General features: G+C 39.1%; 1 protein-coding gene across 1 annotated transcript in view; it reads right to left on the bottom strand.

Moving 5' to 3' along the window:
* pappa2 (pappalysin 2) overlaps positions 1-26,968 on the bottom strand; it is a 96,321-nt gene that overhangs the window by 32,218 nt on the left and 37,135 nt on the right. Inside the window, exons 12-24 of the mRNA XM_047368538.1 lie at positions 26,094-26,222; positions 25,907-25,992; positions 21,038-21,234; positions 18,126-18,236; positions 13,318-13,453; positions 12,979-13,153; positions 12,525-12,590; positions 12,339-12,435; positions 11,099-11,276; positions 9,474-9,687; positions 3,908-4,076; positions 3,657-3,789; positions 2,725-2,846 (exon numbers count right to left, since the gene is read on the bottom strand). Coding sequence (XP_047224494.1) covers positions 2,725-2,846; positions 3,657-3,789; positions 3,908-4,076; positions 9,474-9,687; positions 11,099-11,276; positions 12,339-12,435; positions 12,525-12,590; positions 12,979-13,153; positions 13,318-13,453; positions 18,126-18,236; positions 21,038-21,234; positions 25,907-25,992; positions 26,094-26,222 — 1,813 coding nt within the window. The remainder of the gene's footprint in view (positions 1-2,724; positions 2,847-3,656; positions 3,790-3,907; positions 4,077-9,473; positions 9,688-11,098; positions 11,277-12,338; positions 12,436-12,524; positions 12,591-12,978; positions 13,154-13,317; positions 13,454-18,125; positions 18,237-21,037; positions 21,235-25,906; positions 25,993-26,093; positions 26,223-26,968) is intronic.

Genomic DNA, 26,968 nt, shown 5'->3' with positions numbered 1-26,968 from the left:
TAGGCAAACTGGGAGATATGACCTCCCAGGTTGTCTGGGATCATCTCTCTTGGCCTTATAGGGGTATTTTCTATGTATTCTGTTCATACAACATTCTCTGACCACTTATGCTTTTCCATAGTAAATCATTAAAAGCCTATTAAAGTTAAATCAAAAACACATCATTCCCAGTGTAAAACATAGTGGTGGCGGCATCCTGTTTTAAACGTAATGAGGGCATAGTGACAGAACACCTGAGTCAACTAATTTTGAATTATCCTATGTAATTTGTTGTGCAAACGAAAATGTTGCACTTTCAGTTTTTTGCTCCTCTGAAAATAGGCTTTGATTCAAAATTAAAATCAGACAACACACCAAATCTATAATGCATTATCTGTCTTGGATATTTATGACAAAAAAACGCATTCGTATTTTCATTTTGTGTTCATTGTATCTCGGTGCTCATCTGCAAAGTTTAGTTAGGGCTGTGCAGCAGCACAGTTTACTCACTGCTGCTGCTGTTCAGAGCACCAGATGTTTGCATGAATTATTCATTCTGCTGGGTGTTTTGGTGTAAAACTCTCAGGCCTGTTTGTCAGTGGATCAGCTTTCATGGCATCCAGTTGCTTGGCAGCAAGTAAACAAAAACAACCACAGTTCAGTAATAATTGCCACGGGTTTCCAAATGGTAGCAAAACCGCAAACCCACAATTGTTATTTAAACCAATAAAAAGCTATCTAGTGTTTCACCACATCCAGCTTCATAAGGAAACGAAACAAAAAAATTTACCTAAAGATAAATGAGGTCAGACTTATGAGGTGATTTTTACAGTATTTTCTTCTCTCTTCTGTGCTTTTTAAAAATAATAAATAAATGTAACCTAAACAGAAATACAATAAAGCAAGGAAACACTGGAATGTATCTATTCACAAATGTACTGTATGTGAAATGTTAGTTATAATGAATCCTGTATAGCCTTAGAAAAATCACAACAAGCAGCTGGCCTCCAATATTAAACTACGGAAATTGACAAATTTCATTTTAAAATCCTAAGCTATTAAAGCCATGGGAGTATGGGATTCACTGGGTGTGATAACCTTGAGTAAAAATACCCCAGTTTCTCCGTTTCTCAACAAACAAATACAATTAAAATGTCTGATATGATGACATTTATTTTATCCAAAACAGAAATCCACCAAAAATAATTCCTGCTATTCCCACATTGATTATAGCAGCAATAATGGAGATATCTATAAGATTTATTTTATTGTTTTTTCTTAAATATTTTTGCTTCTGATTATTTTTCTGTCTTGATTTTTATTGAGTAACACAAGTTGGCAGTTCTGTATAAATACAGCCGCTTCACACTCGGATGCGAACCACCCCAGCGTATGCTGTAGGTCTTGGCTAAAGGGGGCCAGCAGGACCACGTCATCTGCAAAAAGAGACAAAATCCACTGGTGCCCAAACCCTTCCGGCCCTTGGCTGCACCTAGAAATCCTGTCCATAAAAGTTATGAACAGGACCGATGGCAAAGGGCAGCCCTGCCGGAGTCCAACATGCACCGGGAACAGGTCCGACTAAGTGCCGGCAATGCGAACCAAACTCCCGCTCCGCTTGTACAGAGACCGGATTGCCCCTAATAAAGGGCCCCCGATTCCACACTCCAGAAGCACCCCCCACAGGGCACCACGAGGGACACAGTCAAATGCCTTCTTCAGGTCCACAAAACACATGTGGACCGGTTGGGCAAACTCCCATGAACCCTCGAGTACCCTGTAGAGGGTATAGAGCTGGTCCAGTGTTCCACGGCCGGAACCAAAACCACACTGCTCCTCCTGAAGCCGAGGTTCGACTATCGGCCGGACTCTCCTCTCCAATACCCTGGCGTAGGCCTTACCAGGGAGGCCGAGGAGTGTGATCCCCTTGTAGATGGAACACACCCTCTTGGCACCCTTCTTATGAAGGGGGACCACCACCCCAGTCTGCCAGTCCAGAGGCACTGTCCCCGACTGCCACGCAATGTTGAAGAGGCGTGTCAACCATGACAGCCCTACAACATCCAGAGACTTGAGGTACTCAGGGCAGATCTCATCCACCCCCGAAGCTCCGCCACCACAGAGCTTTTTAACCACTTCGGTGACTTCAGTCTGGGTGATGAAAGAGTCCAACCCCGTGTCCCCAGCCTCTGTTTCCACCAGGAAATGCGTGATGGCAGGATTGAGGAGATCCTCGAAGTACTCTTTCCACCGCCCAATAATGTCCCCAGTAAGAAGAAGTAAATAACAGTGATATTTGACATTCATTTTGTTTCTGCACTATAACTATCTGTGTTTTTATCAAACAGAAACCTTTCCACACATCTTCATTTTTCTTTCTTGTAAGCAAATGGGAACTGTACCCAGCATCTTTTCAGCCAGTTGATTGTCAGTTTGTTAACCAAAGAAACCTCCAGTAGCATGGGGACCTTCACTAGGGTCCCTTTGAAAGAACTTTATACAGTATGACAGACATTTTTGTGGTTTTAAAATGTTAACTTTTTAAAACATTCATATTCCCTGAAACAGGTAATCTGCCTTTGCCTTAATTAAGATCACATTTTGGATGTGTTTTATTTTTGAAGCAATTTCTTGGAAATGTCCTCAAGATCAGCACCTTATGATTGTAAAATAGAACAACAAAGGTTTAGATGTAAAACTGTAACTCATTAAACACCTTTTGACTGGCCTCATCCGGCCTCTCACCTGTACTGTGGCAGGCACCATCCAGTGCTTCAAATTGCTAGGTGTAGTTCCGTTGGACAGAACCACCGGGTCATGCAGGTCCGTGTTCAGAGCGACAACACATGTAGGGTAGCACACATCACCTGCAAAGAAAAGGATAAAAAAAATAAAACAATAGCCCTTCTCACCATACACATATGATACACAACACAATTGAAGGAATTAACAAGATGTGCATATCAGCATGTCAAGTTGTGGTTTATGAGGTCATGTACAAAAAAGTATATTGCTGCCAAAAATGTATAATCCTCCAAATGCGTTTCCTTAACAGATATCAGACCTCATACAGTAAAAAAAATAATCAATGAATCTGTGCTTCAAAAAAAATTAAGTATCCTGCTCAATTCACTTCAAACCCAGTGCAAAAGACACCACCATCCTTGGGGGGCATCTCGTCCCCAATCCCGCTTTTGTTTTACTCTGTTGTCATTTGAAAGAGCAAACCTTAACTCTTAACTATTATTGTTGGCTTACTGAGAGGAGCGACTACTTGATTCCCAGGCGACTCTAAATCCAGCCTGATTTTAGATATCAGATTTTGTCAGGTCTGGTTCAAAATGTCTTGTCTCCCAATTTATCAAGACAGTCATCTTTCCAGATGTTTCTGTGTTTTTTTCTCCTGATATCTGTAATGGACTCTGGAACCAGGTTTTTATAGCATGAGCTGGGTAATTACTTAAAATCTGAAACAGAGATTGTTAATAGAAAACAGGAAGTACTTTAAGTGTCAGAACAAAAGGAAAGACTTGAGCATTGACAAAAGGGTGCAGTCAGGTAACAATGAATTGTATGAAACACTAAATTAAATTGCAATTGTTTAAAGCAAATAAACCTTTGTAGGTCCTTTTGTTTAATAATTAACGCTGGCAACTTTACACTCTAGCTTGACTCACCGATATTCATCCCCGTGTCACAACTGTACTCAACATAGTTGAGATCAGAGGGAGCAGAGCATGAACCCTGGATCGTGGAGCACATAGTGAACTCTGCTGTCCATTTACCATCCTTAGTGCAGCGAATTTCACTCTAAAAAGAAAAACCGTAGTAATCAAAATATACAATTAATGCTCTACCGAGAGCATTGATTAGTAAAGTAACACTCACACTGCATCTGACTAAAAACAAATCACTCTGGAAGCTTTACATTTTCTGTGGCATCCGGGCACCGCAAGGTGCAGCGAGTGTTGTAGTGGAGGCCATTTGTGCAAGTGTACAACCCCTGGAACACATCCGGCAGGGTTGGGCAGGATATTGGCTCACAGGTATTTTCATTCCACTGTCCGTCCTCCAGGCACTCTAACTTGAAGTATTTCCTAAAGAGAACAGTAGTAAATATTCTTGAAACCAGAGATGTACATACACTGATATCAAATCAGTCAGGTTTCCCTTTTTTAGGTCAGCGAGTATTTCATAAATAATATAATTGGTTAAATGCCAAAGAAAAATTAGAAAGAATTTATTCATTTATTTTTGTTTTGTTTACAAACACTTCCTTAGTATTTGGTAGAATTATCTTTCAAATATCCTTCTGGTCAAATATTCTGGGTATCTTTGCAAAAGCTTCTGACAATAGTTTGCCGGAATTTTGGCCCATTCTATTTGACAGAATTGGTGTAACTGGTCTGTAGGCTGCCTTGCTCAAACACCTTTTCAGCTCTGCTCACAAATTTTATATTGGACACCCCCAAACACAATCCAGCACAACTAATTGCCTTCAGTTAGTGAATATTAATAGGGTGCACCCATCCATCCATTGTCTATACCCACTTAACTTTGCTGCAGGGACGCTTCCTATATTTAGCGGTCATTGAGTGAGAGGTAGGGTATACCCTGAACAGGTCGCTAGTCCATAACAGAGTGGCACAGGACAGACAACCATGCACACACACACTCTTACCTAAGGGCAATTTAGAGAGACCAATTATGTTTTTGGACTTGGAGAGGAACCCAGAGTACGCGGAGAGAACACACACATGCACAGGGAGAAAGACCCCAGGCCAAGATTCGAACTCAGACTGTCAGGCTACCAACTGTACTACCATGCAGCCTGTAACAGGGTCCACCTGTGTGTGATTTAGTTTTCAGTAAAAGTATAATTAAGTTCTACTTTGTGTTGGTCTATCATGTAAAATTCCAATAAATCACATTAGTATTTGTGGTTGTAACATTGTAACATGTGAAACTATTTAATATTTTTGCAAGGCAATACATGTTTAGTCAAAGTACAAGTAAATATAGCAGTTGTGCATTTTATCCAAACAATACATCTGAATGAAATTATAATAAAAAGTTGCCTGAATGAACACTGTGCTGCATCACATGTTCAACATTGAATACCAAAAGTCCTCATTAAGTACAGTAAAAAAGACATGCTGAGATTAATAGAGGTTTATATCAACAAAGTCAAGACTGTTGGTTTTAAGTTTTGGTGATTTAATAACAAAAACATGACTGTTCCCATTTAACAGCAAAATTGATCCCATGTCTGGCCCATGCAGTGTGTCAAAGCAAAAATATGAGCTATAATATCTAATAATAAGGGTCTACCTTCTAAAGTCAAGAGTAAAATGCCATTTAAGGCTGTTTAATGGCTGCTCATGTTCACTTACACATGCTGGACTAATAAAGCACCATGGGATATTAAATTGTTTACGCATATGTTTGACAAGCTGTAACTCATAAAGGCACCTGCCTATAAAAGGATACCTAAATAAATTGTTTTTAACCTTGTTAAATGGAACTGTGATAGGAAATAAATCTATAACATGTATAGTTTTATAGCCATTTCAAGCAAGCACATATAGTGTTAGATGTTTGTTATGAGGCAACTATAGAAGACTTAATTGTACAGTGCTTTCCAAAAGGTATTCACACGCCTTGACCTGTTGTACATTTTGTCACACAAACATCAGTGTATTTTACTGGGACTTTGTGTACAAGATCAACACAAAGCATTGGAAGTGGAAGTAAATAGAGACATCCTTTTCAATTTTGTTTGCAAATGTTAGTCAGTCATTTTCTATATCGCTTATTCCATAGTGGGTCGCGGGGAAGCTGGTGCCTATCTCCAGCACTCTACAGGCGAGAGGCGGGGTACACCCTAGACAGGTCACCAGTCCATCGCAGGGCAACACACAAACAACCAAGCACACATTCATTCACACACCTAAGGGCAATTTAGGCAGGCAGGCATGCCTTTGGACTGTGGGAGGAAGCCAGAGTACCCGGTAAGGACCCACGCATGCATGGGAAGAACATGCAAACTCCGTGCAAAAAGACCCCCGCCAGGAGTCGAACCCAGGACCTTCTTGCTGCAAGGCATAGTTTGCATTTGTAATTTACCCCAATTCAAACTGCAAATCATTTGTCATGTTTACCAGTTTTTGTCTGTATTCTGCAAAATACCTAAAATTCAGCCAGACTAGATGGATTGAAGAAGATCAAGACTTTACCTGGGCCATTCTAACATTGTAACTGTAGCTGTATGGGAAGAGTAGTTGACCCAATATTGAATCTTTTGCAGCCTCTAACAGGTTTCCTTCCTAGACTGCCTTGCATTATTAGCTCTTTGAAGAAACCTTCATAATGAGCTACAACAACATTTAATTTCCCTTTGGGATTTATAAAGTATTTTTGAATTTGAATTGAATTGTATTAAGGTCCATCCTTAATACAAGGCATTAAGGTATTAAGGTCCATCCTTGTCATCAACTCTGACCAGCTTCACAGTCCCCGCTGAAGAAAAGCAATTCACACAGCATGATGCTGCCACTACAATGTTTCATCATGATTTCAGTTTTACTTTATGTGGCTTGTGTCAAAGAGCAAATGGCTTTGTTTCCCATTTGAAAACACGTATATCTGTTCTAACATGGAAAGCTTGTTCAGTATTGAGCAGGTAGTCAGTAAATTCAATAGGTAAAAGGATGATGAACCCATGCTAGGAGAGGTACTAATTTATTCCAACATAATAAAATACATTCAGATGTGGCTGAATTACACACAGAGAACAAAAGAGACTAGTAAAAATTCGAGGTACAGAATTTCATATTTTCATGACAACTTCCAGGAAGGAGGAGTCACAGCTGTAATCCCCATGACGCCATAGAGCTACAAAACAGTAGAAGCAGCAGCTCTCTTTCTTTGCCCTCTTTGCTCCAAAGGCTGCATTGGGGAGGACACGTGCGTGAATGTCAAGATCTCTAAAACATCATTTTATGAAAATAATGTTTTATTTACCCTTCCGCTTTGCATTGTGAACTGGTTGTGTGAACACCTAGCAAATGTAGTTTGTTAGCTTTTGGGGCTAATGTAGCCTCATTTCATTCCCCAAAACAAACCTTGGGCATTAAACATACATATTCACACTGAACTCTGATATTGCTACATCGATTTATTGTTTTTTTTGTTTTCAGTTCTATTCTTATTTGTTCCTTTTTTACCCCTTTAGTTTATCAGTTTTCTTATTTTTTTCACTTTTAACTTAAGTTTAATTGAACATTACTAGCCTAGTTTTAACTTGAAGTTGAAGCATTTTCTTAATACATTCTTGTATTTTGGAGAGACATTTGTGTTTATTCTGTATATGTGTGTAGGGTTTGCTGTTTGAAAACGGCAATGTGTGAATTCACTCCTTTTTTTTTTTATTGAAATGAATTAATCTGTTGTTCTACATCATACATCACCAGGTAGGTATTCCTAAAACAATAACTGACAGAGACTGAGAGCCGTTCGTCTATTAATTCCTGATAATCAGGTGGTGTCCTGACTTAATTTTGATCAAAACTACCAACTTTGTTATTAACTGCCCTTGGCGCTTATTAATAGTTAATCATAGCCAAGCCAGACATACAGGTCCTTCTCAAAATATTAGCATATTGTGATAAAGTTCATTTTCTATAATGTCATGATGAAAATTTAACATTCATATATTTTAGATTCATTGCACACTAACTGAAATATTTCAGGTCTTTTATTGTCTTAATACGGATGATTTTGGCATACAGCTCATGAAAACCCAAAATTCCTATCTCACAAAATTAGCATATTTCATCCGACCGATAAAAGAAAAGTGTTTTTAATACAAAAAACGTCAACCTTCAAATAATCATGTACAGTTATGCACTCAATACTTGGTCGGGAATCCTTTGGCAGAAATGACTGCTTCAATGCGGCGTGGCATGGAGACAATTAGCCTGTGGCACTGCTGAGGTCTTATGGAGGCCCAGGATGCTTCGATAGCGGCCTTTAGCTCATCCAGAGTGTTGGGTCTTGAGTCTCTCAACGTTCTCTTCACAATATACCACAGATTCTCTATGGGGTTCAGGTCAGGAGAGTTGGCAGGCCAATTGAGCACAGTGATACCATGGTCAGTAAACCATTTACCAGTGGTTTTGGCACTGTGAGCAGGTGCCAGGTCGTGCTGAAAAATGAAATCTTCATCTCCATAAAGCTTTTCAGCAGATGGAAGCATGAAGTGCTCCAAAATCTCCTGATAGCTAGCTGCATTGACCCTGCCCTTGATAAAACACAGTGGACCAACACCAGCAGCTGACACGGCACCCCAGACCATCACTGACTGTGGGTACTTGACACTGGACTTCTGGCATTTTGGCATTTCCTTCTCTCCAGTCTTCCTCCAGACTCTGGCACCTTGATTTCCGAATGACATGCAGAATTTGCTTTCATCCGAAAAATACTTTGGACCACTGAGCAACAGTCCAGTGCTGCTTCTCTGTAGCCCAGGTCAGGCGCTTCTGCCGCTGTTTCTGGTTCAAAAGTGACTTGACCTGGGGAATGCGGCACCTGTAGCCCATTTCCTGCACACGCCTGTGCACGGTGGCTCTGGATGTTTCTACTCCAGACTCAGTCCACTGCTTCCGCGGGTCCCCCAAGGTCTGGAATCGGCCCTTCTCCACAATCTTCCTCAGGGTCCGGTCACCTCTTCTCGTTGTGCAGCGTTTTCTGCCACACTTTTTCCTTCCCACACACTTTCCACTGAGGTGCCTTGATACAGCACTGTGGGAACAGCCTATTCGTTCAGAAATTTCTTTTCTGTGTCTTACCCTCTTGCTTGAGGGTGTCAATAGTGGCCTTCTGGACAGCAGTCAGGTCGGCAGTCTTACCCATGATTGGGGTTTTGAGTGATGAACCAGGCTGGGAGTCTTAAAGGCCTCAGGAATCTTTTGCAGGTGTTTAGAGTTAACTTATGGACAGTTAGCTTGTTTAGAGACCCTTTTAATGATATGCTAATTTTGTGAGATAGGAATTTTGGGTTTTCATGAGCTGTATGCCAAAATCATCCGTATTAAGACAATAACTGAAATATTTCAGTTAGTGTGCAATGAATCTAAAATATATGAATGTTAAATTTTCATCATTACATTATGGAAAATAATGAACTTTATCACAATATGCTAATATTTTGAGAAGGACCTGTATTCTTGCACCACACTGTTATTGTGTAAAAAGTACTTAAGTTAAATATGATAACTATAATTTGCAGTGTGCGATGAAATGTTGTAAAATTAGGCTAAAGAGCCAAGTGGGATCAAGCACTAAATTTACTTTACCTTGTGGCTATGTAGAAAAAAAACAGCCTTTGAAACTGATAAATATGCCTCAAACAATGCAGTGTGTAGAAAAAAAATACAGTTGACAGTAGTGCATGCTCCCAAAGCCCCCAACCTACTGCCTTCTTAGCTACTTACCTTGGTTTCTTCTTTTTGAGACTCCCCACCACGTAGAAGCCTGAGGTGCATCTGTAACGGCAGAAGGACCCGACATCATGCCCTGAAGCCAGACAGTCTGCTGTGAGCAGTTTGGCACTGGGAATGTTGGGAGCTTCCGGACATTCGATCTTGCAGTAGGCCTCTGGGAAAGACCACAGCCCATCTTCCAAACACACTAACCTATCACTGTCACCTGAGGGGTGGAGAAGCGGTCGAGAAGACGGAGAGAAGGCAGAACAGGAGGAGGATGATTTGAATCAAACAGGATGTCAAAAGGAGGAAGAGCTAAACAGAAGAGGGATTTCTCTAAAAAAATACTTTATGAATATTCATGCTTCTTTTTTATTTCCACATCTTTCTCTGAACCTTTGTATACCTGTTTAAACAGGTTGGCACAGTAAAAAGTTCAAAGCTCTACATGCAAAACTACCATTTTTACATGTAGACATGTAAATTAAATGTAGAACTAGTACAATAAATTTCTTTAACTGGTTTTAGTCTGAAGCACATTCAATAAAAATATGGCAAAGGTATTATGCACCATACATAAAATGTACTTACAAGCAAAAAACATATGCTTTTTAATCTATCTTTGCATGTTTTGTTTGTTTTAATCTAAAAATGAAGTGTTTTCAACTATCAAAGCAGCCACATTAACTTCTTTGCATTATTTGAACAAACAAATACATAATGTCCGGTTAAAGCAAAGCTTGTTCTTGCTTAGAAAAACTGAAAAGCATCATAACTATCTAAGGTGTGCTGAAAACATCAGCACTGTTGGCACACTTATCACTATACATACCCTGAGCTATACATTAACAACACAATAAAGTTATGGAAATAAAAATCAGCCATTTACTTCTGACCCAACAAAGGGTCTGGATTTTACAAACAGAATCAAGTGTTAATTTTGTCTAGAATTATAATTGCTCAGGCCTGTTTTACCCCTTATTAATCATGAGTGTTATAACACCCTTATCCTTGAAAATGTTTTATAGGGTAAATAAAATGTACTCAATCTTTCGCGTGGCATTAAATACTTCATAAACTGCCTAAAAGTAGTGCAGTTGTTTTGTTGATAAGAAGCTGATCTCGAAAACATTGAGAATATTTCTGTGCTGTGCCTTATAAATCATGCATATTGACATTTAAATGTGTTTATTTGAATTAAAAGCCAAAATTTTAAGTATTTCTACATATTTATTGCAATATAAAGTTCTTCAGTTGACATAAAAAATGTCTCTTGTTAAGAGTAACATTTTCCAGTGACTTCCCAGCCATAAATTAGAAGTGTTTGTAAATTACACCTATTTCACCTCAGCAAACAGGTTTGGCATTGCATATTTAGTATGACAAAACATATTTTGAAGATCTAGTGCAAACAGTATTCTTCAGCCTGATATTGTGGCCTGTTTGCGTGATCACGAGCATACATATATCAAATATCCCATGTACATATTTTTGTCAGGGGTTAACCTGAATTTCATAATAGAAAATATCATTTTAAATGCCGTATATAACAATGAATGTTGGTGATGCTATGAAGACCAATTATTTTACAGAAGAATAAACATAGGGATTCATGCAATAAAGCCCAGAGGCACCTTGTAATATGGCCGGGGGCCCACAGGTGAAGGAACATTGTTTGGCAAAGGTGGTTCCCCAAGGGCAGCTGAATATAGCATGGTACACATGAGACTGATCAGGAAGGCCACAGTCCAGGGGCTCACAGCTGACAACACGATCCCATGAACCAAGAAAACACTCCAACTCTATGGTTCTCTGGAAGCGGAGAAAGAAAAAAAGTTCATAAAACAAAAAAAATTGTTCTTAAGGAAAGAAAGAGACAGAGGTAGCCAAGTATACAACCCCTCCAATATTTTGATAAATGTCTCTTATGAAGTTGCAGAGAAACGTAATATTTTTTAAAGAGATCAAAAAATGTATCACTCTTCTTATCAGAAAATGGTAGAGCTCATCTAAATTTGTTGGTTTCCTGGCAAAGACCTGGCCTTTAAGTATGTATTTTCTACATAGTTGAAGTATATTAATAGTCTAATTTACCCATTCCAAATCTGGCCCAAATTGTCAGCTCAGATGAAAGGAAATTGGTTAAAATCTCCAACCTCCAAGCCTCAAAACTAGAAGATGCTGGAACACCAGCATCACTGTACACAGGAAAGTGAGTTTAACATTAACATGGACTGACGATGAAAGAATACAAAATACACAGTTTCTAGCCCGACTGATTAAGTGATTTTTGTTAGAAAGACAGAGGAGACAAATATTGAGTTTGAGACTAAGCAAAAAGAAGGATGTTTGGAGGAATCAGGGTTTCAAACCTAAGAAATAATTTATTTCTTCTTAGAAACTATTTCCTTGAAAAATCAAGCTTTGAAGTAAATAAATGGTCTGCAGATTGAAAGAGAACAGAATGGTAAATGGACTGAACCTATATAGCGCTTTTCCAGTCATACTGGCCACTCAAAGCGCTTTACACTAGAGCCACATTCACCCAATCGCACTCACTAACGCTCACACATTTATAAACCGATATGGAGATCGGTAGGCAAGACGACCACTCTTCCCATTGAGCCACTGTCGCCTCTTCTCAGTTAAAGAACTGCTTTGCTGCATATAACAAAAAATTCCATCAAACATTGTTGTAAAGAAATGGAATATTGCACACGATCCATTAAAAACCTTCAGCATTTACTTCAGGCTTAAGTCAGTTAAGTATTTAGATGCACTACAAAATTACCCAGTTTTTACATCATTTTCACCATTAAAATGGATAAAATAAAAATATAAGTTGGAAGTCTGACGACATTTAGTGGATTTAACCTGATGTGGTGGAGTCCCCCTGCCATTAAGGACGGTAATACTGTAACCACGGTGACACTTCACAGAGCAACGGGAGGCTTCCCCTCCTCCTGTACACCTACAGAGACACATACTGGTATAAAGATATTCCTTTTGTATGTTGTTTTAAGTCTCTAAAAGCTCTGTGTTTCATGCTGAAAGGCCTACCTGATGGAGGCGTGCTGAATCTGTGGAGGACTGCAGCTGTCAATCTGACAAGGCTGCCGCAGACAACTGTTGAAGAGGTAAAGGGAGGACATAGAGAAAGAAGCGGAGAAATGAGAAGCAGATAAACACAAAAACAATTCACACCCTGCTTCTGTCTGTTTAAATTAGATCAGTCAAACACTCCATGATTTATGAAAAAACATCTGCAGAAAGGACAGATAGCTACAGGGTCATGTAGATACATTATATCACATTAGAATTTTGTTTTATGGTGACCTCTGTTCAAATTCGCATATATGACTTCTGGTTTCTTTCCCCTTAATGAGGGGTAGATTATCTCTATTTAGTTGATTTGTAAATTTTTGTTGTCAAAGAAATGTATGAAACAGCACTTTGTGTGAGTGTTTGTGTGTTAAGTAGGTAGTTGTGGGAGAGCCCACCCTCTGATGCGCACCCGGTCAGGGCGAAGGTGCTGAAGTGGCAGGATGTCCTCAGAGCCACTGCTCTCACTGCCACAGAGGGGGACGAGAAGAGCAGGATAACAGAGAATGTGAGGAAGAAGGGCTGAGAGAGATCATGGGTCACATTCACCACCAGTGGGCTTCGATAGCATGAGAGGACGTGTGTGCCTGAGTAGACAGAGAGGTTTCAGAATAAATGTGTCAGTTTACGGTCTGATTTGATTTTTGTCCCAGAAACAACACAATACATTCTTAACGTTACTCCTTGGAGGCTTGCACAGCAGCTCAACAGTAGCATACAGCATGCAAAAAATCTAAATAAATGTGAGTACCTAGTGAGTGATTCTTGCCACTGGCGTCAGACAGGAGGATGGTGACCGTCTTTCTCCATGGCTCCCCAGACCACGAACCATCTGAGGCCAAATAAACCATCACAGCTGCTGCCACACCAGGATGGAGGAACCCCACCTGGTCCAATGGTACAACAATGACAACATGAGTAAACCATGTAAAGTAAAGCCTTTAAATAAATAATCCTTTTATTGCAATTGCATAATCTCACAGTGAATCAAAGTACAAAAATCCAACTTTTAAGGTAAGGGTATTTATTTAGTGGAGGCAAAATCTCACAATTAGAAACCGGTGGCACAACTATTGTTTCTGCTAGCCTACGTTAAAATAAATGTAAGTGAGGGATTTTACTTATTGATACTTTACTTTTTTAAGTTGATCAGAGTTTATAGGTTATCAGTTTCTGGTTCCCTGGGGTATAAATATGATATAACTCAGAGACCCATACATTTTAGCAACTGTCATCTAGGCTGAACAAAGTCCCATGTTTATTTTGACACCACACACAGCGAGACAGAAGGGAAAGGGAAGATTAAAAAAATCTCCAAAGCTCACTATTAGAGAACCACAAAAATGTTGACCTGGGCTCACTGGATCTCTGTAAAAACCAAAGGACACTATCTATCTATCTTGGGAGGATAGAAAGACATTTTCGGTCCTGCTATGGAGTTTGCTAAACCTTACAGAAGCTTAACCTGGAACCTGCGATTTGGTGTGATGAGACAAGGACAAACAAACTCCAGATGGGTTTGGTATAAAACAAAGACTGAAAATGTAGAAAAGCACATCATGCCCACTGACCCGTATGGTGTAGGATCTATGGTGCTGTGGGCATGAGTCTCTTCCAAAGGCCCTGAGAACTTTGGTTGAGTGCATGACATCATGAACTGTTAGAAATGCCAGGATATTTTCAAAACAAATCTTAAGGACTCTACTTTACTAGTAAAAATCAGGTTGAACAAAGTACTGACCATATTGTGCCACTCACGACATTTGTACTGTGGGATCATGCCATCACAATGAAAGATTAAAGTATTTTAATGGTTTAACACATCTAAATGGGGTGGCAATAATTTGTTCTTGTCAGTAATTATTTCAGGACCATAAAACATCTCAGTTGTTGCTGCGTAGATTACTTTGTGTTAAAAATTTCCAGACGATATGTCAGAAATGAATTCAGACTGACTTTAATCTACCTCTTTCTAAAGACACAACAAAGTTTTATCTGTTTGACGTCAGCAGACTCTCTGTCACCCTCAAAAGAATTTAGTTAGAGTATTACTTTCAGGAAATGTTAAGAGCCTTCTAGAAAAGCAAAAGTTATTCCAAACAAACAGCTAATTGAGACAGCTTATATTTATAGAGCTGGCAGAGAAAGATGAGAGTGAAAGGCTGATTGATGCTTTTCAGACAGCCAGACTCGAAATTTTAGACGAGGAAGCTTCTTGAAACAGAAGGAACCTAAAGGATAAGGAGATGCTTCATGCGGAGCTGGCCGACACAGGTGCTATAATGAAGGGTTTTCAAGACGACCTTCGTACTGAGGCTTCAGGGACGTGTCTGATAAGGAGGGCCTCCATAAAAGGAGCAGTAGATAAAAAGATGAGTCATTCAACAAAGTACTGGAAACGATGAGACAAAAGATAAACATGATTGAGTGTGTGCAAATAAGGAAAGAGCCAAAATTGCAGAGGACCCTGCAGTGCAGAAAAAAACAGGGTTTTCAGAGGTTTCAGTAGAATGAGCAGCTGGTCTGAACTAAATCTGGGACCATACAGTTGATTATGGCAAATGAGGTGCTGGAAACATGAAAATGTTGAAAAAATGCATACAGAAAGACCTTTTTTGATCTCATTTGTTTTGTTTCTTGCTGATTTTTTTATATAACAAACAGTTTCTATGTCTAAGTTTTATGGTTTGAAATTTAAATACAGTGTATCACAAAAGTGAGTACACCCCTCACATTCCTGCAGATATTTAAGTATATGTTTTCATGGGACAAAACTAACAAAATGACAGTTTGACACAATGAAAAGTAGTCTGTGTGCAGCTTATATAACTGTAAATGTATTCTTCCCTCAAAATAACTCAAGATACAACCATTAATGTCTGAACCACTGGCAACAAAAGTGAGTACATCCCTTAGTGAAAGTTCCTGAAGTGTCAATATTTTGTGTGGCCACCATTATTTACCAGAACTGCCTTAACTCTCCTGGGCATGGAGTTTACCAGAGCTTCACAGGTTGCCACTGGAATCCTTTTCCACTCCTCCATGATGACATCATGGAGCTGGCGGATATTCAAGACTTTTGCTCCTCCACCTTATGCTTTAGGATGCCCCAAAGATGTTCTATTGGGTTTAGGTCTGGAGACATGCGTGGCCAGTCCATCACCTTTACCCTTACCCTCTTCAATAAAGCAGTGGTCGTCTTAGATGTGTGTTTGGAGTCATTATCATGCTGGAACACTGCCATGCGACCCAGTTTCCAGAGGGATGGGATTATGCTCTGCTTCAGTATTTCACAGTATATATTGGAGTTCATGTGTCAATGAAATGTAACTCCCCAACACCTGCTGCACTCATGCAGCCCCAGACCATGGCGTTCCCACCACCATGCTTGACTGTAGGCATCACACACTTATCTTTGTACTCCTCACCTGATCACCGCCACACATGCTTGAGACCATCTGAACCAAACAAATTAATCTTGGTCTCATCAGACCATAGGACATGGTTCCAGTAATCTATGTCCTTTGTTGACATGTTTTCAGCAAACTTGGCTTTCTTGTGGACAGACTTCAGAAGAGGCTTTCTTCTGGGATGACTTTCAAAGACAGCATTTGGATGTGACGCTGAGCACGTGCACTCAGCTTCTTTGGGCGATCAACGCGAGATCTGTTCTAAGTGGACCTAAAACGCTGGATGATCTTGGCCACTGTGCTGTAGCTCAGTTTCAGGGTGTTGGCAATCCTCTTGTAGACTTGGCCATCTTCATGTAGCGCAACAATTCGTCTTTTAAGATCCTCAGAGAGTTCTTTGTCATGAGGTGCCATGTTGGAACTTTCAGTGACCAGTACGAGAGAGTGCGAGAGCTGTACTACAAAATTAAACACACCTGCTCCCTATGCACACCTGAGACCTAGTAACACTAACGAGTCCCATGACATTTTGGAGGGAAAATGACAAGAGTGCTCAATTTGGACACAGTCTGTTGGGCGTGTACTTACTTTTGTTGCTGGTGGTTCAGACATTATAGGCTGTATCTTAAGTTATTTTGAGGGAAGAATAAATTTACAGTTATATAAGCTGCACACAGACTACTTTTCATTGAGTCTAACTGTCATTTTGTTAGTGTTGTCCCATGAAAACATATACTTAAATATCTGCAGGAATATGAGGGGTGTACTCACTTTTGTGATAAACTGTACAATGCTATTTTCCCCTATGCAAAACTATGTGATCAATAGCATCACAGCATAATATTTGGCTCCTTAAGGATTTAGACTCAGATAAATTAATTAAACCCTCCTATTTAATTAGGGAAGTCAGTATAGCTGTTATGTATGGCTTTATTTTTGCCCATCTTCAATAAATATGTGAAGTACAAGAAAAATTGCTGTCCTGTCAAGAGATTCTCCACCTGAGCTGTGGGTCTCTCCAGCTCCCACAGAGATACTCCCACTCTTTCTGCGAATAGTGCCCTGCTTCTCTTAGTTTCAGCGAAGTACGTTGTCTTAGTTGATTAGCACTTTCATGCACTTACCATTTTTAGATGAAAGATTGAACAAAACAGCTTTTTATTAAGGAGTACCAGAGTAAAGCGAGCTGAATACATGTCACAATTTGCAGATTTTAATTTGTAAAACAAAAAAAAAACATTAACTACTTCACTTTTATTTCACCTAAAATAAAGGATAAAGGCCACAAACGCGTTGGTGTGTTAATAACATTCTTTCCCTGTACTTCAAGTGTTGCTGGAGTCTTCACCTCACCAGATCTTTCACCTAAATTCCTAAGAAAGTACATTGAAATTTGTGGTTTCAATGTGAGCAAATGTGAAAAACGTTCAAGGAATATGAATACTTTTGCCAGGCACTGAATAAAAATTTGGACTGGGTGTGCTTTTCAATCAGATTTGGTCTAAATAACGAACTTTTATTTCATTCTTTTTCATGATGCCTTTTTAATGAGAGAAAAAAAAATGAATGTATCATATTCAAAGTATTCATATTCATTACCAATGTATTTATTATTTTACAGCATTTGATAAAGGGATTATAATTATAGAACTGAACTAATTATAATTAAAAGATCCATTTATGATCATTTTTGTTGCAATTATTCCTTCATCTGTCAGTATTTTAACAACAGAGGAAATTTTTTGTTCTCTAATTAAGAAGAATGAGATAATTATATAACACTTGGTGTTTTACTATTAATACAAAGGCAGTGATTGCTACTGAAGGATTCAGATGATTAATACCCACTGGGTAAAGTATGCAAGGACACAATATAAATAAAGAATAAGTATGGAGTTAGTCATGATTTGTAATTATCTACAGATCATTAGAACCCAGAATTTAGCGTTGACCTGGAAAATATGTAATTATTGTTACCAAAGCATTGTATGAATCATGTAATTGTAAGAAAGTAAAAATGATGTGCGTGCACAGATGTTAGAGCCAGCGATCCCTTCAATTTATTGTAAGAAGAACTGGAAAGCTAGTAAAGGGAGATTAGCCACCTACAGCCATTCAGGGGATTGGTAAACACATAACATGCACATACCTTTATCCAATAAGAATGTTCCAGGCCATTATTTGTGTCAGACTTAGCGGTGCAAGGAAACCAGGCATCAGAGTTTAGTTCGCTCACCTCCGGGTGCTGAAAACTACAAAGCTTTACACAAAAGGCAGAAAAAGTGATACAAGAGAAAATAAACAAATTACTCAATGGCCTTTTAATGTTCTTATACTCAATGAACATGTTTTAAAAGCTCTACAATTGGCTGTGCCCAGCTATGCAAACATATTTATAAATCCTGGAATTTGGTTCACATTTTGTCTCGTTACAATCACAAAAATCTATACATTTTATTGAGTTTCTGTATGAAGGGCCAAAACAAAGTATTGCTTAAATGTGACGTTGGGAGAAAATGATACATGGTTTTTAACAAATAACAGTTTTAGTTCATTTGTATTCAGCCACTCTGAGTCAGTACTTTATAAAATAGCTTTGCATAGTTAGAGAGTAAATTCTTTTGTCTATTCTTTTTTGCAAAATACCTCAAACTCAGCCAGATTGCACAGAGAATATCTGTGAACATCGAGTTTCAAGTCCTAAATTAAGGTCTGGACTTTGATTTGGCCAACTTATTAATACATTAAAGTCCTTTTCTAGCTCTCCTGTATGTTTAGGCTGGCAGATGAACTTCTGCCCAAGTGTCTTTTTCAACGTGTAAGAGGTTTTCTTTCAGGATTGCCCTATATATAACTCGATCTACCTTCCTATCAACTCTAACCAGCTTCCTTGTGCCTCTTGAAGAAAAGCATGATGCTGCCATCACCGTGTTTCAGAAGGAATTGCTGGTTTCAGGGTGATGTGCAGTGCTAGTTTTCTGCCAAACATAGTGCTTTGGATGTAGGCCATATTGGTCTCATCTGACCAGAGCACCATATTCTAGGAATCTGCTGTCCTCAACTAATAGTTGTCCTGTCAACATACACTCACTGGCCACAGTTGCCTTCAGAACCGCCTTAATCCTTCGTGGCATAGATTCAACAAGGTACTGGAAACATTCTTCAGAGAGTTTTGTCCATATTGACATGATAGCATCACATAGATGCTGCAGATTTGTCGGCTACACATCCATGATGCGAATCTCCCGTTCCACCACATCCCAAAGGTGCTCTATTGGACTGTGGAGGCCATTTGAGTCTAGTAAACTCATTGTCATGTTCAAGAAACCAGTCTGAGATGATTTATGCTTTATGACATGGTGCGTTATCCTGCTGGAAGTAACCATCAGAAGATGGATACACAGTGGTCATAAAGGGATGGACATGGTCATCAACAATACTCAGGTAGGCTGTGGCGTTGACACAATGCTCAATTGGTATTAAGGGACCCAAAGTGTGCCAAGAAAATATCCCCCACACCATTACACCACCACCACCAGCCTCAACCGATAAATGACAGGACGATACAAGGCAAGAGATGAATCCACGCTTTCATGTTGTTGACGACAAATTCTGACCCTACCATCCAAATGTCGCAGCAGAAATCGACACATCAGACCAGCCAACGTTTTTCCAATCTTCTATTGTCCAATTTTGTTGAGCCTGTGTGAATTGTAGCCTCAGTTTCCTGTTCGTAGCTGACAGGATTGGTACCCGGTGTGGTCTTCTGCTGCTGTAGCGCATCCACCTCAAGGTTTGACGTGTTGTGCGTTCAGAGATGCTCTTCTTCATGCCTTGGTTGTAACGAGTGGTTATTTGAGTTACTGTTGCCTTTCTATCAGCTCGAACCAGTCTGGCCATTCTCCTCTGACCTCTGGCATCAACAAGGCATTTGCGCCCACAGAACTGTCGCTCACTGGATATTTTCTCTTTTTCGGACCATTCTCTGTAAACCCTAGAGATGGTAGTGCGTGAAAATCCCAGTAGATCAGCAGTTTCTGAAATATTCAGACCAACCTGTCTGGCACCAACAACCAAGCCACATTCAAAGTCACTTAAATCACCTTTCTTCCCCATTCTGATGCTCGGTTTGAACTGCAGCATTTTGTCTTGACCATGTCTACATCCCTAAATGCATTGAGTTGCTGCCATGTGATTGGCAGATTAGAAATTTGCGTTAATGAGAAGTTGGTCAGGTGTACATGATAAAGTAGCCAGTGAGTGTATTTGAGCTATGGATCTCTGTTATTGTTGCCATCCAACCATCCCTCCCTCCGGAATTTTATGCACCCCACACCAGTTTGGGACATTTTCTCATGCTTGAAGCCAGTCCAAAGAAGGTCGGGGACGGCTGATATGGGAGCACAGCCCACCTCGGACCTGTTAGACGGAGAGCTTGATTGAGCAATCCTTTTAGAAAATGGGAAACAGGAGGGAGGGGTTGGCTCATCGGACAACTAAAAGCTAAATACAGGGCAATCCTGAAGAAGGGCGGAGGTTCACCCTCCATCAGGACAATGACCCTAAACATACAGCAAAAGTTAAAATGGAATGGATTAGAGCAAACATATTTCTGAAGAGCAATTGTCCTGTAGGAACTCCAGACCTAAATCAATGAAAATTGTCATTTACAGACACTCTACATAGAAAAGTGGCCTCATACAAAATTGGCTTAGGGGACGGATTATAAATGGCCTTCAATAATTGAAAACTACGTCAAATTTTTTTGCACTGTTACTCAGTTGCTGCATTGTAGTAATGCAAATCATACTTTCAAAGTTTTTAATAGCTATATTTTTTTATCTATAGTGCTATTTGAATATTTTTGGTATTTGCTCCAGTGCCTTTTTTAATAATTGATTTCTAGAAAAACAATTTTAACATTAATGTGGATAAAGATCCATCATTACACATTTATAAAAGGGGTAATTTCAGGATTATTAATTTCATTTTGCAGATGCTCTCTTGAATAAGAATTTGTATAAATGTGGATTTGGAAAATGTCTGCCTTCTACATTATACCTTGGGAAAGGATGGCTCTCCTGTGGCAGCTTGGGCAGGGCAGAGGTTGGGGTCCTGGTGGGAAGCAGAGGCACTTGATGCCCACTGATCTGTGTAGCCCAAAGGTGTGAAGTAACCACAGTCTTGCACGCTCGAATCCCGCTCAAATTCTTCACAGACACCATCACCGTCAAATACATAACACTGACTAGGTTCACCTTAAGAGACAAGGAAAATACAGAGAAGACAGTTTATGGAAGAACACACAGCCTGTTTTTTTAATCTGGCAAGGTGTACGCTTCTCTCCCACTCTCAGACTATCATCCAAATGTGTTTGTCAGTGAACCAAATCTGAGCAAATCCATTTGGTATTTTCTTTGGCAACTCCAAATCTTCATCAGCTCAATCGTGCCGCTGCTGTCAACAGGTTGCAAATTATGGAAAGACGTGAACTTTAACTACGGTTCTTTATCCGGGGTCACCGTAACTTTGTGATATGAAAAAAATGAAACTTGATATGTGACCTAGCCTTTTATTTTCATCTCAAAGGCGCCTCAGTGGACTCGGGGTATCCGTGTGTCAATAAGTAACAGTGTATTACAAAGGAATGTCAAAGCATTCATCAGTTTTGGTTCCTGTAGTCCTGTAGAAAACAAAAACAAAGACAGTGACTCATTAGTGCGCCACACACTATTTTTAGGGATTTTTACTAACTGATCATGCCTCAAAAATTCAAGAAGGAAAATCAAACTATTCATTAATGTTGAAAGAAACAGATGGTTCTGTGAAAAAATTATAACCAAAATTAGTCACAAGAAACAAGATTCCCCAGTATTTAAAACTGAAAAAAAATTTTTTTTTAAATAACAATAATAAAAATAACTATAAGTATTTAAAGTTTGCGTTTTTAAGAAATCCTCTAAATGGCTTGAGAAAGCTGGAGCAAGGGCAGAATAGAAGCATTTTGAGGCAGTAAAATATCAGAACCTTAGCACAAGAGCAAGAGAGGTTCGGTCACATCACATCTGGGCAAAGTCTTATGGGATAATCTGTGGTTGGAATATTGGGCAGCAACATCTGTACTGACCAAAGTTGGCCAAGAATGGTGGAGAATGATGACCCTCAGGGACCTCCAAATTAGCACTGATAAATATGTGATGGTTAACTAACAGAATACTGTGGGGTTTTTGGCAAAAAAAGACAAGGAGGCAGTAGCTTTAGAAATCTCAAGCAACAAGGACATTAAAGATAGAACATGGAAAACAAAACAAAAAACACTAAGAAAAAATACAGATGTTGTATAAAATCACTGTCTTGTTGGTCCCAGTGGTCACTGGATGTGACCCCAAATTAGAACAGCGATTTTAGGAAGTTCCAGAAACAACATCGGAGTCATTGGAACGGCTAAGGTACTGCTCAACCCTTGAGAACATAGGAACCTCCAAGGTCAGAGGCCTCTCGTACAAGACCTTAAAGGTTGCTAACATGGACATATGGCAACATTTACATCAAATGTGTAAAAAGACACGTAACCCTTTTTTCTTACTGTCTCACATTAAATCAGACTAATCTTTTCCTATTTCACTTTTTATTGTAACGTTTTTATTACTTTATTTGAATTCAGAAATATAAGTACACAAAGACTGCTATGCCTTTAGCAATTTGCCTTTATAGAATTCGAGTTAACTGGAGGCACACCTGTGCATGAATTTAAGGGTAACATAAACACTGCATCCTTTTGTGACATTATGGAGAAATCTGTTCAAATGATTGTATGCAAGTATATGTGCCAAATGCTGAAGAAAGGTTTTTTTTTTTACTTCTTAATTTTAAGAAAGCAATAAAAAGCAATAAATGATCTTCTAAATCCTAACTGACGGGAAAGGTAAACACGACAGGTTCAGTCCAATGTCAGACAGTGAAAAAAAATGAAAATGATTATGTGTCTTTTTATACTTCCGTATGAGACAGTAACAGTACGGAGAAGATATTTTGATACAAGTTGAGGAAATTTCTTTAGTCAGTAACAGATAAAAGTATGTGTTGTGGTTACTGTGATAAACTCAGTAAAGAAAACAAGACAGGAAAATAGCATAGTGAGTTACTCCATCAAACAAATGTGGTAAGTGAAAACCCAAACAAATATTCTTTCTATGACTAAGATGTTAAACGGATTGATTGGTTTTAAGAGTTGCAATTTGCAAAAATCTGTTGTTGCCAAATTGTTTTCCTTCCTAGTTATAATTTCTTTTATTGTATAAGAGGAGATGTAATAGTTTCAGTCACGGCATGGCAGGCCTTGTTGTGATTGGCTGTCGGCGGAAGGGTTGGGGCCGGGGGTTGAAGGGGGAGGTTGATGGGTCTACCTCAGTTTTTTTCTCTCCCTGACAAATAAATTCACTGGATGATGGAAATCTTTGTCCTGTAACAAGCTCTTGTAACATAAGCCCTTACAAAATACATGAATAACTACCATCCAGCTGCCAGTGGAAAATGGCTTGAGATAAAAAGCAATATGCTGTTTGATCTCAGTTGACCTGTACACAGTCCTTGCAATATTTTTAAGTATTTATGAGATAGAGCTCCTGGCAAAAGGAGCGGGTCTGAGCCGACGTACCTTGATACGGAGGATACATTTTAAATCTGTTGAGAAGGAACATGGTACAACACAGGAGCTGATGACTTGTTTCGCTCGGCCTAATGTCAGATTTTATCTGGAATAAAATCTTTCGTCTGTGTGTTTCTCTGCCAGAGAGAATTACTGTAGACAAACTCATAATGTGACCTAATGTAAAACAAAATAAACAAGTTTTCAGCCTTGGGGTTTCAAAGCGTTTTGGGTAAACTCCCTTTTGTGTTTTGTCGTAAGGCTTCTGTTGTGGTTCGTTTGCTTGCGTGAGGGTGGAGACACAAAGCATTTTTGTCTCGTGGTGGATTCATAGATGACCGGGGCACTCTTTGTGGCGTATTTGTTTGTCTTTGGACTTGTTTTGCTGCATGCTTTTAGTACTTTTTACAGCTTTTCAACCACCTGATCCGGGGTTTACACAGCTTTTAAAATTAGACTGTTATTCTGCATACATAACTACAAAATAAAAGGTCATTGCCAAACTTTATATGACACAATCTTAAACACGAACCAAGTTGTTCATGGACAGTAAAACGGTTTAATCTGAAACTACTCCAAAAAAAGTTCAGATTTTAACTTTTATCCTTGTTTATTCTTTGAAATCCTGCTTACTCATAGCCTGTAGTTGACAGCTTTTTACTGAATAAAATTATTTCTAGAATAAAAGATTATTAATCAGTCTCTGCAATCAGAACCTCTGTTGCCTAACTATGAAGTTAATATAAAATATTCCAATCTCATTCAAAAGCACAGGTTTTTGTACATTTGTACAACACCATCATGAGCAGAATATAACCTTCAGTGTGAAAGAGTAATCCCCTAATCTGTCAAAAATCTCAGATTTTTCTCCCAAACCTCAAAGATGTTCCATTTGTACTATGTCATAAGCCATGTAGGGCACAAAACCAACATGCAGAAGAAGATACTCTGGCCAGATAAGACCAATATCAAACTTTTTGGCCTACAAGCAAAATGTTATGCTTGGCAAGAAGGTAACACTGCAAACCACCCTGAACACACCCTCCCAAATGTAAAAAATGGTGGCAGCATCATGCTGTAGGGATAATTTACTTTAGCATGGACAGGAAAGGTAGTCAGAGTTGATGGGAAAATTACTGGAGCTATATACAGGGCAGTTCTGGAAGAAAAAATACTTTGTGACTTTTTTTTTCAACAATAAAATAAACATACAATATTTGACAAAATGCTGGCAAGCCAAATTTTAACCATTCTTAAGTTGCAGTCACGGGTCAAACTAAAAGATTCCAAAGGCCGCAAATGGCTGCACTTTCAACACCCTTAGTTTACATTAAAGCATATTCATGTGTTAGAATGGCACAGTCAAAGTCCAGACCAAAGTTATATAGAAAATCTGTGGCAGGACTTAACAAATGATGTTCACAGATGGACTCCATCAGATCTGACAGAGCTTAAGCTAGTTTTCAAAGAATGGGCAAAACTCCTAGTCTCCAGATGTTCAAAGCTGCTAGAGACATACCCAGATGCCAGTGTCAGTCAAAAGCCTAGGTTTTTATTTTATGATCTGGTGAAAAGTTAAAAAAGAGTTTCTTAAAGTGTAAAATGTAAAATTATTGCTTTACACGGATGACATGAAATGAAAACAAAGTTTAATACACAAATATTATACTTAGCTGATTTGTATAAATATCCAATCCAACTCACATGTTGATTTGATTAAAAAAAATCATCATGTTTCATAAGTAGTAAAGACAGAGATTGGTTCACACCAACATTAATGATGAAGCATGACATTTGAATGTAAACAGAGCTGTGTGTTTTACAGCAAACCAGTGTTTTTCTCTGGTGTGTTTTAGCCAACCTAATGTCAGAATGCTTTTCAAAGAAACCCATGGAAAGTTAACAAACCAAAATCTTGCTTATTTTACCCCTTGACTCATCTGTTTTCCCTTATGTTGCTGTGATGTTGCATTAATGGTTTGTGGAATCCACTCAAGCCAGAAGCTTTTATGTCTTGTAAATGCAATTTGATTGGCAGGATAGCTTTTACTAAACGCTGCTGCGTGCACAAATGGGAGATTTTTGGCAGATTAGTGACTACTTTTTCACACTGAAAGCTTATGTGCTGCTTATGTTTAATATGTATACAACAGGGGTTGGTGTTTTTAATGGGGGACATTATAAAAGTGCTACAATTTCTTGGAAGGAAACTATTTCGAATGTGTTTTGAGCTGCGTAAAGAGTGTTTTTGTTTTTAGCAGTGGGGTGATTAGTATACACACCATGACAATTGAAGCCCATCTCCTTGTAGCATTTCTTAGAGCAGCCATCACCATCTAACAGATTGCTGTCGTCACACTCCTCTATCCTGCGGAGAGAGAAACATCATCAACGCCATCATTTCCAAATCTTTCTCTTTTGGAAATATTCAACCAGTCACCAACAATCATGTAAGTGAACAGCACAGACCCCTGTATGACACCATCCCCACAGTAGGCCTGTCCATATGTATAGACAAGAGGCGGAGAAGGGAGGCTGAGGAGACGGCCCGTTTCCACCTGGATCATGTACTGGTACTTCACTCCCCGAATAACAGAGCTGAGAAAGATAAAAACAGGAAACAGATTTTATATATATATGACCTTAACATTCTAGATTTCTAACATATATTTTGAAACTTTAAAAAAGTGCTCACCTCCCCTTTTTTGGACTTTGTGATGTGACAACCACAAACCTCAATGTATTTTAATGGGATTTTAATGTGATAGCTATTCAACACAAAGTAGTGCACAATTGTGAAGTGGAAATTCAGTTATTTGATTCAGGTGTTTTGGTGTTGGGTCAAACCCAAAAGTTGTAGGACTAGAGTTTGACCCTTGTAAACTAAACCATTCCATTGTGGTTCTGGTTGTATGTTTAGTGTTGGTGCCCTGCTGGAAGGTAAAAATCCACCAAGTCTCAAGTCTTTTATAGCTTCTAACAGATTCGAAGATTGCCCTGCATTTAGTTTGATCCATCTTTCAATCAACTCTGATAATCTTGCCTGTCCCTGCTGAGGAAAAGCCTCCCTACAAGATGAGGCTGCCACCAACAGGTTGCACTATGAAGGGGGTGTGCTCAGAGTGATGTGTTAGTGTGTGTTAGTTTTCACCACGCACCGTAGGTGGACAGCCACGTCTTAGATTAAGAAATAAGAAGTACGAGCTTCTTTGTTTCGGTCTGTCAGATAAAATTTCACAAAAAAACATTATAATATAACATTATTATAATATATTGCGCTTTTCTAGTCATACTGACCACTCAAAGCACTTTACACCGGAGCCGCATTTCACCCAATCGCACTC

This window comes from Girardinichthys multiradiatus, chromosome 6 (genome assembly GCF_021462225.1).
Source record: "Girardinichthys multiradiatus isolate DD_20200921_A chromosome 6, DD_fGirMul_XY1, whole genome shotgun sequence".
NCBI lineage: Eukaryota > Metazoa > Chordata > Actinopteri > Cyprinodontiformes > Goodeidae > Girardinichthys > Girardinichthys multiradiatus.
The sequence above is the reverse complement of the archived record's forward strand: the minus strand, read 5'-3'. Positions and strand labels throughout refer to the sequence as shown.